Source organism: Chiloscyllium punctatum, chromosome 10, assembly GCF_047496795.1.
Source record: "Chiloscyllium punctatum isolate Juve2018m chromosome 10, sChiPun1.3, whole genome shotgun sequence".
Lineage (NCBI taxonomy): Eukaryota > Metazoa > Chordata > Chondrichthyes > Orectolobiformes > Hemiscylliidae > Chiloscyllium > Chiloscyllium punctatum.
Window position 1 is genome coordinate 29,416,043 of NC_092748.1, and position 17,070 is coordinate 29,433,112.

The 17,070-nt window shown below is 41.7% G+C and overlaps 1 protein-coding gene across 1 annotated transcript in view; it reads right to left on the bottom strand.

Moving 5' to 3' along the window:
* Positions 1-7,713, bottom strand: part of LOC140481971 (UPF0524 protein C3orf70 homolog A) — a 45,895-nt gene extending 38,182 nt beyond the window's left edge. The window contains exon 1 of the mRNA XM_072578747.1: positions 5,742-7,713. Coding sequence (XP_072434848.1) covers positions 5,742-5,922 — 181 coding nt within the window. The 5' untranslated portion in view covers positions 5,923-7,713. The remainder of the gene's footprint in view (positions 1-5,741) is intronic.
* Between the last annotated feature and the right edge of the window lie 9,357 nt (positions 7,714-17,070).

Below are 17,070 nucleotides of genomic sequence, written 5' to 3' on the forward strand. Positions count from 1 at the left end.
TTGTTAATATGACCAGTTTTGAAGTGGAGAATGTGTGGGACTCTGGTTTGACCACAGCATTAATACTTGAGGAAATTTTAGGAAGGGTTAGTGGCCGTGCCACTTCCCTGAAGTTGTAAAGTTGGGAATAATTTTGGGCAAAGTGCCACTCAGCTATTTATCGGTCATTGAGCCGTTACTTAACTCTAGGTACTTTCTACCTCTTAACCGGTTACCTGCAGCCCCATTGAACATAGAACTTTACAGTGCAGTACAGGCCCTGCGGCCCTCAATGTTGCGTCGACCTGCAAAATTAATCTGATGCTCATCCAACCTACACCATTCCATTATTGTCCATATGTATGTCCAATGCCCATTTAAATGCCTTTAACATCGGTGAGTTTACTAATGTTACTACTCAGCAATGACACCAGCAAATGGCGACCTTTACGAGCACTATCCAAATCAGAGACATTATGGATCCAGACCTAAAGCTAAGTACAGTGGCTCAATGGGGTTAGTTGGCAGGTCATTGTCTGGGAGGTGGTGGGCCACGGTCCACAGGACAGTGGGTTGTGCAAATACATTGGGTGGTAGTATTTTATTTAGGTCATTGGATGTGGGCTTCACTGGCTGGGCCAGCATTTATTGCCCATTCTTAATTGCCTGAGGGCAGCTAAGAGTCAACTGCATTGCTGTGAGTCTACAGTCACATAAAGAATTACAGTTTCCTTCCCTAAAGGACACTGTGAACCAGATGGGTTTTTCCAATAATCAGCAACCATTATTAGACACTTAATTCCAGCTTTTTTTGATTGAATTCGAATTACACTATCTGCCATGTTGGGATTCAAACCCAGGACCCCATAATATTGCCTGGGGCTCTGAATTAACATTCTGGCAATAATATCATTAGGTCAACACCGCTACCAGGCCCTCCCCCCCAAGTTGGAGATGGGGAGATTCCGTTGGCTGGCAGGTTACCCCAAAAAGTCAGAATCCCTTCTATTATTGGTGCAAGACCACTGGGTACACCTGGCTTTAGCACCTTTCACCCACAGGTAAACTCCGAGCACAGCTGGGAGTAGCCCTCAAGTGGCTATCAATTGGCCCACAGGCAAGTGGGTCACTCAACAACACTCCCCACCCCACCCATCTCCACTGGCGATAAAATACTAGAGGACAGACAGCACACATGCTGCCATATTACAGCATTTTCCTCACCCACTCCTGGCTACCAATTCACACCAAGAGACTAAATTCTGGGCCATTCTACCTTAAATTTAGTTCCAGATATGATGGTTTGAAAAAGACATTCAAACATGATAATGTGAAGAGTCGTGGTCTCTAGCATTAGACTTGCAAGGAAGGACCAGCATTTAAAGCTGCAAATTCTTGAGATATGAGATAAAAAGACAAATGGCGGAGGAGGCTTGAGGGGCCAATTTCTTCTGGTTTTAAAGCACTGGAAAATCTCAGTGGGTCAGGTAGCATTTGTGGAGACAGAAACAGAGTTAATGTGCCAAGTTCATTAGGACTCTTCGCTATGGGGGTTTGGCGTCAAAAGCCTTGACCGGTATGGACTCACAGAAACATGGAACAGACATTATAGTTTAGGGGTGACATTTCAAGTCTAACTGACCCTTTATCAAAGCTAAAAAATGGGGAGAAATAGGGAGGTATTTATACGAGGCTGAGAGAAGGTGAGTCATGGCTCCAGAAGCAAAGGTAGCAATAAAGAGATGATAATGACAGTGCATAGAGAGATTATAGGGAGATTAGGAGCTGTGAATGACCAAGGCTGAAGCCAGTGTTGTGTGACCCTGGCACCAGGAAAGCAATACTTTATCCTGGATTCAAGCCACAGAAATGTCTGTCAGTTTCTGTAGCCACTAAACCTCCAATCAGTATTGCTGTTCCAATCTTCTTTGTACCCCATCCCCCCAGAACAAACCCTAGTAAAACTACCTCATCGTCCAGAACAAACCCTAGTAAAACTGAACCAGCTATGGTGCCATGAACTTGGCTTTACCACACTCTCCAGATGAACCACCACTTCCAGCCATGTTTAGAGCAAAGTACTGCTTGGAGATTGTGATGTACTCAGGAGAATCCTGCACATCACAGCTATTTCTTCTTGACTGACTGGTAGTCAGCCATTCACTCTGTCGCTACAGACTCTCAGGCTTAGTGATACCTCAGTCACAGGCAGAAAGTCTATTAATAGTTGAATAGTAATATGACTCAAATTACATTAAATTTCATCAGAGTTCATCAAAAATTAGATGCAGAGCCAATTTTATAATTTCAATATAACGTATGACACATGAAAATCACATCATAAAACAGAAAATGTAAAGTCAACTTTTTCAGCTATTTATTAGCTGAAAGTTCTGAACATATATTGGTTGATTGAGCAATAATGTTATTTTTTCACTCACATATCAAATTCACAAACCCACCCCCAAAAGAAAAACACATTGGATATGTGAAGATACAGACCTGGAAGCAAAGAAATAGGAAGTTCTCATTTTTAAGCTCTGGTTGTGGAACTAATGGTAGCTCTGGGTATATGCACCCTTTCCCCATTTTAAATGCAGTGACTCAGCTTTAAACATGCCCCAATTCCAGCTACCACACTCCTTGCCCTGCTCACGGTGAAGGTCCCAGGAGGATCAAGGACAGAATTTATTTGGCCAGAGTTAAGATGAAAAAAATTGTAATTACTTTGCTTGGGGTAGTCACAAACTAGTAGGAACATAATTTTCAAGTCTTCCTTTGACTAAAATGCAGTTCCAGAAGACTGGAGAATTGTAAGTGTTGAAAAGGTTTTTAAAAAAGAATGTGAATGTAAGCCCTGCAACAACAGTTGAGTCAGTTAAAATTGATGGTGGGGATGCTCCTACTAATGATAAATAAGGGCAAATTTAATTTTCATTTAAACAAAAATGGGTTAGTTAAGAAAAATCAGCGTGGAATTGTTAAAGGTGAATTATGAATACCTAGATTTTTTGATGAGTTGAGAGATGGTTGGTGAGGATAATGCTGTCGGTGTGGTGTACATAGACTTCCACGAGACATTTGACAGAACACCATACAACAGATTTCTGAGTAAAGTCACAGCACATGGAATACATGGGATAGTAGCAACATGGATACAGATTTGGCCAAATGACAGAAAGAGGGTGTAGGAGTTCTGTGACAGGAAGAACATTAATACTGGAGTTTTTTCAAGATCAGTTTTAGGAATTCTGCTCTACCTGATATGTATTAATGACCTATACCTTGACAAACAATACAAAATTTGAATGTATTGTGAACTATGAGTAAGGTAATGTTGAATTTCAAAGCGTAAAAATAAGGTTCGGCAGATTGGATGGGCAAGTATCAAATGAAATCTGATAAAGACGAGTGCAAAGTGATAAGATCAGCCATGATTTTCTTGAATGGTGAAGCAGACTCAAAGGGCTAACTGGCCCATTTCTGCTTCAAATTTCTTTGTTGTGTGTGTATTGTTTTGGTAGAAAGAACATCAGAGACAAAACAAAGGGTACAATACTAAGGGTGGTGGAACAGGAGGGACAAGAGTCGATAGGTGCATGCATCATGGAAGATGGCAAGAAAGGTTGAGCAATTAGTTTGAAAAGCATACAGCAACTATATTATTAAGGGCATCAAGTGACAAAAGCAAGGAGTTATGCTAAAACTTGGATAAAACACTGGTTCGGCTTCAACTGGAGTACAGGGGTATTCAAAATCATAAAGGACCTGTATAAAGCAGAGAGACAGAATTTCAATGGGTGAAAGAATTGGGAACCTGAGGGTTCATATATAAGGTAGTTGGCAAAAGAAGTAATGGCGAGGTTAGGAAATACATTCTCATTCAATGAGAGATGAGAAACTGGAATAGAATGAGGATTTGAGAGAGTGATGGAGGTAAAATCCCCTGCAGGGATTCTTCTTTATTGGGTCAAGCAAAGCATTCAGGAGGGAACTGGACTTTTATCAGAAAAGGATGAAAACTGATGTGCAGCACTGGATTAACTGGTCCTTCAGAAGAACAGCACAGACATGACAGGCTGAATGGTCCCCTTCTGAGCTGTAATCATTCTTTCATTGTTTGGTTCTGTAAGGTGCTTTGGTCTCAGGATTTAACAGTAACCATTGACTGTCAGATACTCCAGTCAAAAGTACCAGATTAAGGAAGTGTTTGTGTGATTCAGCTGTAAGAGTGTAAATTCAGTTCAATTTAGAAGTTCCTCTTTCTTTTCCTTCCTTCCAGTCCATATTAGGTCCCCACATTAAGCAGGGCTGAGGAGAGGCTGACGCTCATAGTTTCGGTTTTCTCACATTATGTGTTCCATGAAGTCACTTATGCACTCATTGGCTTTTTGCTGTTCTGGAAACCCCTGGTGAATTTCCACAATCCCTTTGACATCAACCAAAAATGCAATGAAAGTACAGAGAAACCACAAGGCAGAAAATACTGAAATAAAACAGAAAATACTGCAGGTGCACAGCAGCTTGATCTTGATGAAAGATGGCCTTTTAATACAATCACTTGCCTTTTATCTTTCAAATGCTGACAGACTTTATCTGTGACTTCCGAAAGATCAATTTTTATAAAATATGGGAGCTGGCTTTGGGAGATTGTCATATCATTGTTTTAATATGGCAGTCTAAACTAACATCAGAAGCAAGATTAAAATCCTAATTTCTAGTTATTAGGTTATATTCTCTTTGAATTTAATCCTCTGATTGAAACCTCCCTCTCCCAAAGGATTCATTGTTGTCCAGATAATAATCCTCTGGTGGATTATGCCAATGATTTTTCTCCTATATCAGGGTGAATAGTGTGTGTCAGGAGGCATTTTAACCAAAGACTGGGTGGGGGAGTGAATCCCATTCTCAACCCATATGCTCAAATTCTACTCTTGTCTTAATTCCTCCCAAGTGAAGTGCTATGGGATTACCAGATAGCAAACATGACTAGAAATTTAAAAATTCCTTCTCACACTACTGAGGGCAAATGTGTCACCAGAAAAATCACACAACAGACACTTTACAACGACCAGAAGGAAACTATGGGATTTCAGGATCTATTCACTGCTGTACCACATGATGTGGTGTATTTTTCCAAGGAGCCATTGGGATTATAATGATGAATCTCAGCTCCCCTAATGTTGCTGAGTCTACAACTGTTAAAAACTCAGGCGTATCATTATTTGTAACTTATCTCAGTGGAGTACTGAGCTGCTGGGAGTTTGTAAAGGGAAAGCAAGATCCGGGTGGTCCTCCTTGGACAAAGGTCCAAGTGTTAAATGGAGAATGGCACGTTTAAGTGAGGAGGCGAGGTCTCCTTCATGGAACCTGTTAACAGGCCATTTGAAATGGAAATACAGTCGGCTGCATCCTGAAAGGCCAAGCTGTAACAGGATAACCACAGGAACCGACACAAGATATGTTCTGCAAGCTATTATACCAACTCAGAGTGCGGGTGTATGGCTAGACTTTAAATTCGATTCATACCGAGTCCCTCCAGTCAACGCAGTTTCACCAGCAGGTGATACCTAAGTGACGATAACCCGAGATTCCCCTCAAGTATTTGTTGGGTTATTCGTCCGAATTAGCCAATCGGAGCATCAAAATGGAGCTCAGCATCATTTTCACTGGCATTTTACTTAATCGCGCGTACACACACAGACACACATTTAGACAGACACACAGACACAAACTAACGAGCAGTAATGAATGTTGCTTACAGTGGCACCATCCTAAATGACAGCACCAGTGCCGTTTGAAGCATTTGCCGTGGCTGTGAGTGGCACAGATGGAGAGGCTGTCACAGGGCTGGAAGTCTGGCCTTCCCGCGCAGTTCCGAGCCATCGCCTGAGCTTCGTCCACCTTGTCGCTCTTCAGAGCCTTCTTCACATCAGAAGCCATCGTCCCGTCTGAGAGCGTTGGTGGGTGGGGTGGGCTAAGAGAAATCCAAGCTGGCAAAACTCAATCCAGGAGCAAACTTCAATCGGGCAGAAAAGTTGGATATTTCATTCGTCTTTGGAGAGTTCTGAGGGGGTGGGGGTGGGATTGGACAGGGATGGATAAAGGGGGGAGCTGGGCTGGAGTTGGGGGGGGGGGGGGGCGAGGGAGGAGAGTGTGGCAGATCACTGTTTTGCAGAAGATTCAGAGTAAGGGGGTGAAGGTCTCTAGAAGTCCCAGTGATCCTGACCCAGGATTTAACTAGAAGCTGGTCCTCCTGGAGCTCTCTGCATCTGCTGCTCCCACACCAAGTAACCACGATGGAAGCGCCCCATCGTTTCCTTTTCGGCAGGGTTGGGGGAGGTGGAGGGAGGGGGAAAGACGTCTCCAGATGTTAACTCCGGTTGTGGAGCACAGGATCGAATCTCTCCACAGTAGAGGGAGGGGTGGTCTTGAGGATCGCAGACTGGGGAAGATAAGGAAATGTAGAGAACGGAAAAAAAACGCCACGTCAGAACAGAGTTGAGAACCCTCCTCTCTCTCTCTTTTTCCAATGAATGACGCTGAGGTCGGCTCTACTCCCTTCCCCCCCCCCGCAAGTGCGGTCCCAGAGCCGAAGTCCCGAGCTGCAACTCCCTGAGCCAATGCGATGCGAAGCATCCAAGTCTCCGGTTCGATCCTCCCGTCCCCAGCAACTGAACTGCAAAGACTTTTTCACCGCATCACCATAATTTATTGCAGCATTTTTCTTTGGAAAAAAAAACCGCACCGATCTCCCTGCCGAACGCTATAGGGAATGCAAACTTAAATTATGGTCCCCCTCAGAGAAAAATAAACCGCGATATCCCTTTTTCTTGCGGTGCTGGCGGATCAGCACATTGCTTTTTCCAAACTGGGGAGGATTTGCATTCAGTTTTCCGCTTCGCTGGAGAATCCTGCCCAGATCCCGCGCTCTTCTGCTGCAGTTTTATTTTAGATATTTTTAAAGTCACTTGTTCTAAGCCTCCTTGACTGTCTCGCTATGATGTAAGTGGCACGAAGCAGCAGCAAGCTGTGGAAAGGCAGTCACTTAAAATAATTTTGTTTTAAAAAATGAAAGGAGAGACGGGCGTTGGGCGCGTTACTAAAATGACTGTCAAAGATTCCAGTCTCGATCTTGACAACATCTGGAGCAGCCAGATCCGCCTCACAGCCCTGGCAGCATGCCCACTTTCCTCCCATCGTCTGGCTTGCGTCTAAATATCACCTGACCCGTCCCCAATCCCCTCCGAACTTGAGAACCAGAGCTAAACTTCTCCCGACAATGTCAGTGATGGTGTCCCGGGCGGCTGTTTGAGAAATCTGTGCAGGGCAAGAGAGCCTGTCATGAGAGCGGAGTTGATTGTATTTGGTTTCCTGCCAATGTGTAACCCTGTGATAAGCTGTTTCCTTATGCTGTATACATTTAAAATCCAGCTTTCACAGTACAGACAAGTGGAGGAGAGGGTTGAAATTATTCCCCTGTTCAAGCTCCTCAGCTGTTCATCGTTTAATAGGAAACAAACACAAAACCGAATATGTGTTTCTTCCTTCGTGCATTGAGCACGGATCCACTAAATCAGGTTTGCAGTTTTGTTATTTCATCTTCGGGAGGCGTTTCTTGTCTCATTGGACGTTTCAAAGTTGCAAATTCATGCAGATTTACAGTCGATTTTCAACAAGAACCCAGTTCCTGGAGGAAGCTGATCGTGAGGATGTCCTCTTATTTCCTTACGGAAATTCCTTACGGACTGGCTTCAGGACTTTCCCAGAATTCTTTTACATCCCTGGATTTGACCTCAGTTTCTTAACGTTTCCGATTGTCAGGAAATTATGTAACTGCTGCTGGATGATACCCCCTGGGGGTCATGATGCTCAGCGGCAGCCTGATTACAGGGGACAGGCTCAACAAGCCAGCAGTTCTACTTTACCTGTCTGCCATCGTGTTTGTGTGTATACCCACACCAGCTTGGATTCCTATGTTTCGTAAAATATCACAAGCACATTAAGGGATAAAATACTGAAACTCTGGAACTTTAAAAACTGTAACCTGAGGAATATATTTAATAATTGCAAACCGTTGCAACAAACCTTGATTGTAGTTGGCTTGTGATGCAGAGTGATGCCAACAGATGTTTTTTTTAAAAAAAACTTTCTGCATCAGTTGAAGTTACCACGAAGGACTCTCCTTCTCAATCTCTCCCCTTGCCTTAGGCCTGGTGACACTCACACTAAACCACCCCACCGGTTATCTCTGTCGAGTGAGAGAGCAACCCCATGGCCATATTTAGCTCTAGTTCTGTACTTAACTTTTAAGATCAACAAATTAAATAGGCAAATCTAGTAAATGAACAACTTACAAACCACAGAACTCAGAGTTAGTAACTCAAAGGTTTGTGAGTTTCAGAGTCCCAGGTCAGAACTAGCATTGAATATTTTTTAAGTTTATCATGAGCCTATAACAAAGTGTGACATCTGAAGTGTAGCATACATATGCCGGGTGCAAGGTTTTGAAGAAGAGTCAGCTGAGACTGAACACAGCAACACTTTCTGTCTTCACAGATGCTGCCAGGCCTGCTGAGTTTCTCCAGCATCTTTTGTGTTTATTTCAGATATTCAGCACCTGCAGTATTTGTAATCTATCTGTTTTTATGAACAATTTAAATGCAATGTACAAATTGTATGGCAACTGAGTTTGCAGGGTTGTTGGTGCATTCCTGGTTGAATGTTTAGTGGAGGTGTAGAAGGAAATTAAACCAGGACCTAATGACATTGGGCTGAATTTTCTGGTAGATGTCAGGATCCCAATTGGCAGAGCTATGTGATGGACCTGAATCTGCCCATGACTTCAGCTCACCCACTGGTGAGACCTTCCAGGAGGTAACTGCCTAACTAGTAGCCTCTACATTCCTGACCCAATTAAGGACAGGCAGCATGTTCCTAAGGCTGTAGCCCTACCCGCAGGGAGGTGAGTACAAGGGCACCTCAACGTGGAGATGCTGACAAATGCCTGCTGCGGAGTCATCAGATAAAGGGGCCCAAAGCTGGCAGAGTAATTGAGGTGGAGGAGAATTCCCTTGGCAGGAGTAATACAGGATGTTGTGGCTATCCCTGATCCTGTTGGTCATTGGGGCAGGGAATCTCTGGTCTGATAGGATCCTGACCTGTTGCTAAAAGGCAGCCTTCATGAGCTGGGATCTCTGCCCTTAGCAGAAGGCCACGTCAGGGTCAAATGGTTCTTGAGTAGTCCTTAATTGGCCACCTATAGGAGCAAGCTGTTTTTTCTGGTCCCAGCCTCCCTTAAGAAAAGCCATGCAGGAATTCCTGAAGCCATCCCAATGACTTGCGCTGTCTTTTTGATTTGATTATCTTTATTGCCTCTTCAGCAAAAGGAGAACGAGATAGATATCCTTTTCAGGAAACTGCTCAAGGTGATGCAGAGAATTTGCTGAGAAATGCTTCTCTCATTTAACCAATCATTCCTCATCCCTCACACTCATGACCGTCACCAGGGGATCAGGAACATTCTAGTCATTATTTTAGGATCCCTAGGTATAACCAGAAAGAAAGCTGCTGTCCACTTTTTTACAAGGACTGTGAAGTCATAGGGAATGCACCTGTATTGGAATTCATATTCGTTTAGATTAGATTAGGTTCCCTGCAGCGCAGAAACAGGCCATTCAGCCCAACCAGTCCACACCGACCCTCCGAAGAGTAACCCACCCCGACCCATTTTCCTCTGACTAATGCACTAGCACTATGGGCAATTTAGCATGGCCAATTCATCCAACGTGCACATCTTTGGACTGTGGGAGGAAACCAGAGCACCCAGAGGAAACCCACGCAGACATAGGGAGAATGTGCAAACTCCACACAGGCAGTTGCCCGAGGCTGGAATCGAACCTGGGACCCTGGTGCTATGAGCCACCACTGAGCCACTGCACTGCTCCCAACAGACATGTTTAACAGACATATTTGTTGAATTGGGCCCTTGTCAGCTAAAATCCAATAGCAGCATAATGAAATGAGTTGCATAAGGATTCACTTTCATCAAAGACATCAAAACAAAATAGTAAAGGGGGTGAGAAAAATTCACAATTAAAACAGACAGTTTACATACAAGTTGCTGTTTTGACTTGCATACTTGAATCTTGTTTGATTTCAGCTTTAAAAAGGGATTCTAAGGTTGCTGTGGAATATATATTATCTCAGTTCAGTCTGTTAGAATAACAATGTCACACAGGAAGGATGCTCATCTACATTAAGAAATGGAAATGCAATGTGAATTGAGCAGGCGACTCACTGTGAGCCATTGCTTTGATAATGCCACTCATTATGGAAATGAAACAAGCAGGTTTTAGCACTGGGAGTGCAGCATATACAGTAACATTTCCCCCTACTCACAGCAAGACAATCATGTTACTGCCAATGCACTTTTTATATGGACTGGAAATTAGATCAGGATTGGATATATACAGGGAGGAGTGGTCTAATTGAAATTGATGCCTCATTCTCATATCCATAGGATCTGTCTCCTGTTCAGATGGGTGAAATTGGAATTGTACATTTTCTGAACTATTTGGGGGTAACAGGCAAAATTTACATTTTTTGTTGTCATTTTGTGTGACAGTGATTAATTTCCACCCCATAATGTCAACAGCCCATGCTTCTAATCTCTTCCAAAATTTATTTCCATTGACACCCAAGGCTACTACTTCACTATCATCTGTTCTACACAGATTGTACACATCACTAAACACTTCTGCTAAATGCAAACTCCAGAATAAAAGAAATGCACCAGGAGCGCAACATTGAGCAAAGAGACATGATTCGCATTTTACACTGTGACAAAGACTGGTTATCACTCACTGACCAAAACCTTTGCTGCTATCCTAACAGCTGATGGAAAGAACAAATCACTGATAATGAAAAAATGGACAAAAGTACTTTGTCAAGCTCCTCAACAGAGATTCCGACATCTCAGCAAATTCTTTGCATCAGCTTGAGTAGTTTCTTGAGAAAGGACATCTATTTCTTTCTCCTTCTACTGAATAACCAATAAAGATAATAAACTCAAACAGTTCAAAGCCCTTCTGCCCTGATGACATTCCAGCCATGATCTCTATTAATACAAGACTTGCTAACAAATTTATTGCTGTCTTCAAGAGTATTTGGAGTCAGGAAAGTGTTCCATGGAATCATGAAAATGATAATATAGTCCACATTTGGAAGCAGAAGAATCCAAAAATGTGTGTGGCATTAATTGAGGAACAAATTTTCATGTAGTCAGGAACAATCCGCAAGAGTCCTTTGAAGCTATCTATTAGAACATAGAACAAAGAACAATTCAGCACAGAACAGGCCCTTCGGCCCACGATGTTGTGCCAAACTTCTATCCTAGATTAAGCACCCATCCATGTAGATGATGTTCCCTCTGGAATCAATGCTTGGAATCACCTTTGAACAACTTATGTAATGTTTGGAGAGAGACAGCTACAAGTATAAAGAACAATATCAGAAATTATATATGCTGCTCATAAACCTACCTATGGCACTTGGTTTGCATCTCAGAAATAGAACCAAGCTTGTCAAAATCTTCTGCATACTTCATAATGGCTTGATTAGACTTGTTTGTGCCAATAGAGCTGTAAGCAGCATAAAACAAAGATTTGTCATGACTCCCAAACTCTTTTTTCTCTTTGTTGCAATGCTTAAGAAAGCTACCAGAGGTACGTCTGCAAGCATCAACATTAAGTTCTGTTCACAGAAGATGTTCAACTGACCAATCTCTCCAAACTGTGCAGAATAATTGAATAGCTTCTGTATGCAAATGATTGCCCTCAACAAGGAAGAAATCCAGACTATGGCAAACAAATTCTTGAGTGATGTCCAAAACATTGATCTCCAAATGGGTATCTTCAAGATCAAAATTATGGCTCAGACAGTACCAGGCACAGGCTATAAAAAGTCCCAGACAAAATCAAACTGACAATACAAATCTCAAAATTGCAAAAAAAAATTCCAATTGCTTATCTTTTAACTGTTTAGGAATACCTTTATTGATGAAAGCAATAAATGAACACATTCAGAAAGCATGTTCTGCCTTTGGCTGACTCCATGATGGTGTTCAGAAGCAGTATTGAACAAAACTGAAGACTAGAATCAAAATTTACACAGCCATTGTCCTTGCCATCCTGCTGCATGGCACAGAATTCTGAGTCTTCTAGATATATCAAAGCCCTTAAACACATCTAACAAGGGTATTTGAGTTCCATCATGAAAGATCAATGGTAGGAAAAAATCCCGAACAATGAGACCCTTCATCACTTAAAATTCAATTGAGATAGACAGGTCATGTCTTCCACGTGGATGATTACAGGATCCCCAAACATATCTTCTGTGGGGAACTGTCTCAGTGAAGTATCATTAAGGTGGTCAGTAATAACAACACAATAACACCTTAAAAAGGAACCTTGCAAACACCTGGATTGTAGACCACTTATATTAGGAAAACACTGCGGCCACCCAGACCATGTGAAGGCAAACACTGAAGCTTGGTTCAGGATGCTGCGAATATCATCTGTACCAAGCTCATCACATTCAGCATATCAGTAGAAAGTCAGAGGTAGTGCAGCTGCATATCTGTGCCAAGGACTGATAAGAGCAGTGTTTGCTGCCAATTCTGAGGGTGTCCATTGCTGATCCAATATGGGATACTTCAATTATAAAAGGATGCACTGAAGCTGACAAAGTCACCCATGAGTTGGACATATCCAAGTGATGAGTAGTCTGTCACCAGATCGCACAAAGTCCATTATGCCCATATGCAGATGCATTAATGTAAGAACATATCAATTAAGGGTGGGAGGAGGCCATAAACCTTTAAGATTGCCCTGCCACTTAATAAGTCCCTGACTGATCCTAATTCTTAATACCACACCAGATTTTCGAATCCCTTGATTTTCTTTTAATCCATCTCAGCTTTCAAGGTGCTCAACAAAAGATCATTCACAGATTACAAGGTTTGAGAATTCCAAAGATAGAAAACACTCAGTAGATAAATTTCTTCTCTTCTCCTTCTGAAATATCTGCCCCTTATCCTGAGACTTTATGACTTGTTCCTGCTTAGGTTGCAGTTAATAAATGTGGCTTAGTTTCTGATTTTTAATTGAGGTATGATTACTAGGGTCAATTATGAATCCTTGAGTGTTCTGGCTTTGCTATTTTGTCTTCCTAAGACAAAGTATGATGGACAGGAAATACACGATAAATATATTGTTCTATATATCCTCAATATATTGGACTTTAAATAAAGTAAAAACTGTATGCTCAGTCTCTTTAATGTTCATCAAATATCACTCTATCTAACAACTGAGTACAGGATTTCAATGCCCACCACCTTTCAGTGGCACAACTTTCAGTTATCATACCTTTTAACTTTACAATTCTGGTTCTAAAGTCTTCCACTTACTACCCCTTTCCAAACCTTCAAAAGTTTCCTTCAAACTTACTTCAGACATCATGCTTTGCATTGCCCCAACATCTTACCTTCTCCTCAATGTGTCATCCTCCTATGAGTGCTCTGAGGAATGTGCTGCGCAAAATGAAACTGTTGCTAATGGAATGATCAGTAGAGGGTTTCAAATCATAATCCTCCACACATTTCAGTAAGGAAAGGGCCATTCGGATCTATGTGCCTACTCTAGCACTTTGAACGAGTTATCCATTCAGTCCCATAGCCTCTGTCCCAACCATTCATTCCTAAGGACCTGCAAGCTTGTCCTTTCCAATTACCTGTTGACAATTAGTATTGAATCTGCTGCTCTCTACCAGGTGGGATTAAGGAGATTGGGCCTATTCCATAGAGTTTGGAAAATCGAGAGATAGTCTAATGAAGCACAGAAAGTTCTTACAGGGTTTGACATGGTAGACACAGGAGGGATGTTTCTCCTGGTTTGGGGTGGGGAGAAGTGGTTATTGAGTCTAGAAGCAAGTGACAGAGTCTCAGAATAAAAGGTAGACCATTTAAGTCTGAAGTAAGGAGCAATTTCTTCACTCAAAGGTAAAGTCAATCCTTGGAATTCTCCACTCAGAAGAGTTGTGGAGGTTCAGTCATTTAGTACATTCAAGACAGAGATTGATAGTTTTCTACATATCAATGATATCAAGGGATATGGGGTAATGCAGGAAAATTGTTGAGGTTGAAGATTGGCCAAAATCTAGTTGAAAGGCAGAACAGGCTTTAGGGGCCAAGTAGTCTGTGCTTGCTCCTGTTTCCTGTGTTCCTACCATCCCTTCAGATAATGGATTGAGGAATACATGATGTGGGGGATAAAAGTCCTCATGTGCATCCCAGTTATTAAAACACAAATCAAAATGATTTTTGTTAACAGTAAATAAGAAAAGTAGCTGCATTTGCAAAGTACCAATTTGATTCTTGTTATATTCACAGCTGAATTAATGTTCAGAAGATGACGGTCTCCTCTACAGTAAGATTTGAGACCTGATTGCGCTGACTGCTTGTTACCAGGTTTCCCAGATAAATGCAGCTTTGTAGATGATAGTTTACTTGACATAGTGATCTTGTTCATATGATATCACACTTACGAGAAATCTGGTTTGTGGATTAGATAAGAGAAGACTTTAGGGATGCTAGCGATTCAATAAGTGAGTAAAAAGCGCCCTCTGTCGTCTGTTCATAGTCAACTCCAGACAGGCGTTGAAATAAAACATCATCACATTCTCCTGCCACATGAAAAATATTTATCTATTCTGCTACTTTTCAGTACTTGAACTCCAACCAACTGCCTTGATATTATGTCCCTTGGTGGCCTTCATTAACAAAACTCTATAAGTTTTTGATGTAAAATTGTTAGTTATTTCCGTACTTTAACTGGCTTCCTGAAACTTAAGGCTCCAAGGATACTTAAAATTGAGGTGAGATCTTCTCTTGCAAGTGATCTGATACTTACAAATAATAAGATGAATTAGGAGCAGGAGTAGGCCATTTGGTGACTCAAGCCTGCTCAGCTATTCAATAACATCATGGTTGAAATGTTTGTGTGGTAAATTCCATATTCCCACCTAACATCCCCTTAAACGTGATAACTTTTGATCCTCTTGTCTAACAAGAATCTACTTACCTCAGAAGTTGAATGACCTTGGCAAAGCCTAAACTGAGCATCAGTGATCAGGAGTTGTTTTTTATTTATTCATTTGTGGGATGCATGTGTCATTGGCTGACCAGCATTTATTGCCCATCCCTAGTTGCCCTCAAGAAAGTGGTGGCGAGTTGCCTTCTCGCACTGCTGCAGTCCATTTGCTGTGTGTTGGCCCACAATGTCATTGTGTTATCGTTCAATAATTGCTACTTGATCACATTGCTAATGTCATCTTCCATCATTTCACTTGTGATCAAGAGCAGGTTATGGGGCAGAAATTGACTAGGTTGGGTCTTGTCCTACCTTTTGCGTACAAGACATACCTAGGAAATTATTTACATTGCTTGGTTGATGTCAATGTCGTAACCATTCTGGGACAGGTTGAGTAGGGGAGCGGCAAATTCTGGAGCACAAATCTTCAGTACTATAGCCGGAATGTTGTCTTTGTGGTGTCCAGTACCTCCAGTCATTTCTTGATTTCATGTGGAGTGAATTGAATTGGCTGAAGACTGGCAGCTGTGATACTGGGAACCATTGGATGTAGCCGGATCCTGGGATGTAATACCTGATGCATGCTAACTCAGATATATTCGGGTGTGCCTAGTGGTCATCTTTAACAAGTATTAAACCCATCTTCTATGCTACCATAATTTAAGTTTACCTCTGAAAATTGTGAGAGAAACTGACTGAGACAGAAGTGAGAAAGGAATCTTGAAAGACGTCACTGGAGGCTGCCAACATAAATGTAAGTCTTTCGCCTTTTCATGCTGCCTTGCACTGGTGCCAGAATGGATAAAAAAAACCTCTTGGTTCCCAACAAAACTGTGAGTTACTGACTCCGCTGCAAATGAGTCCAATGAAAATTAGCAGATTGCCTCAGGCAAATGCAGCTCACTAGAACTACACAGGAGAGGCCAGGCATCAGAATTTAGCCATCCTGCATCTATAATTCACTATGAAAACAAGTGGACCATTTTGAGCCTAAAAACGGACCTCAAATTTCTCCACTGTATATTCTTCTCTACTGTTCTGACACAATGAAAGTTAAAACAGAATTATTTTGCCATGTGCAAAAATATAAAACAAAAATTACAAATTGCATTGGAAATTTGCCATTATGCAGGAGTCCTGTGCTAGGTGCTAATTAAATTCTGCAAAGCATGAGTGTGTCTGCAGAACTGAGACAACGTCAGAGTTCCTGTTCATCATTACTAATAGTTTGCATCATTAGGTTGGATCTTTCTGCTGGCAGTATCATTACTGTTGGCAAAATTCAGCTGAAAAAAGTGCTAAAAATAGTTGGATATCACTCCCTGATGGCTCTTGTCTCATCTGCTTTGCAATTATAGTTCTACTGGGCTTGATATCCATTCTGTTCATTTTTACTACTTTGAACGAGATTGGAATTATTTATGCACTCAGCATGTAATGAAGGCAACACATGGGTTTTATCCCAGATGAGGGATGATAGTGGATGTGAATCAAACTTATTTGTTCTTCTGTCTATTATAAGCTAGTGCCAAAACCACAACTTTAAAATAAAAGCTGAACAGCATCAAATGCAATTTTTAATTTTCCAGATAGTGTTAAATGAGTAATTTCATAATTAATGCTTCCAGTCCTTTTTTAACATTCAGTTAATGAGTAACACAATGTTTTTGTGATTTCTACATCATACCATGGGAGAAACCCTTTGTGCAATTTAATAATTAGCAGAAACAATGAGTGGAATTATCTGTTTTGCAAATTAAATGTGGTATCAGGCCTAAAAATAGGAGCTACTGCTGCTTGGAGGCGGGACAGGTTGTCTCCAACACGATTGCATTCTTCTCAGTTTATTGTGTATGTACGCATGAATCGAACACAAAATCCTATGGGTCAGGCAAGAAGGATGTTCTGACAACTGTGAGATTCCCCAAGCTTCAAATTCCAG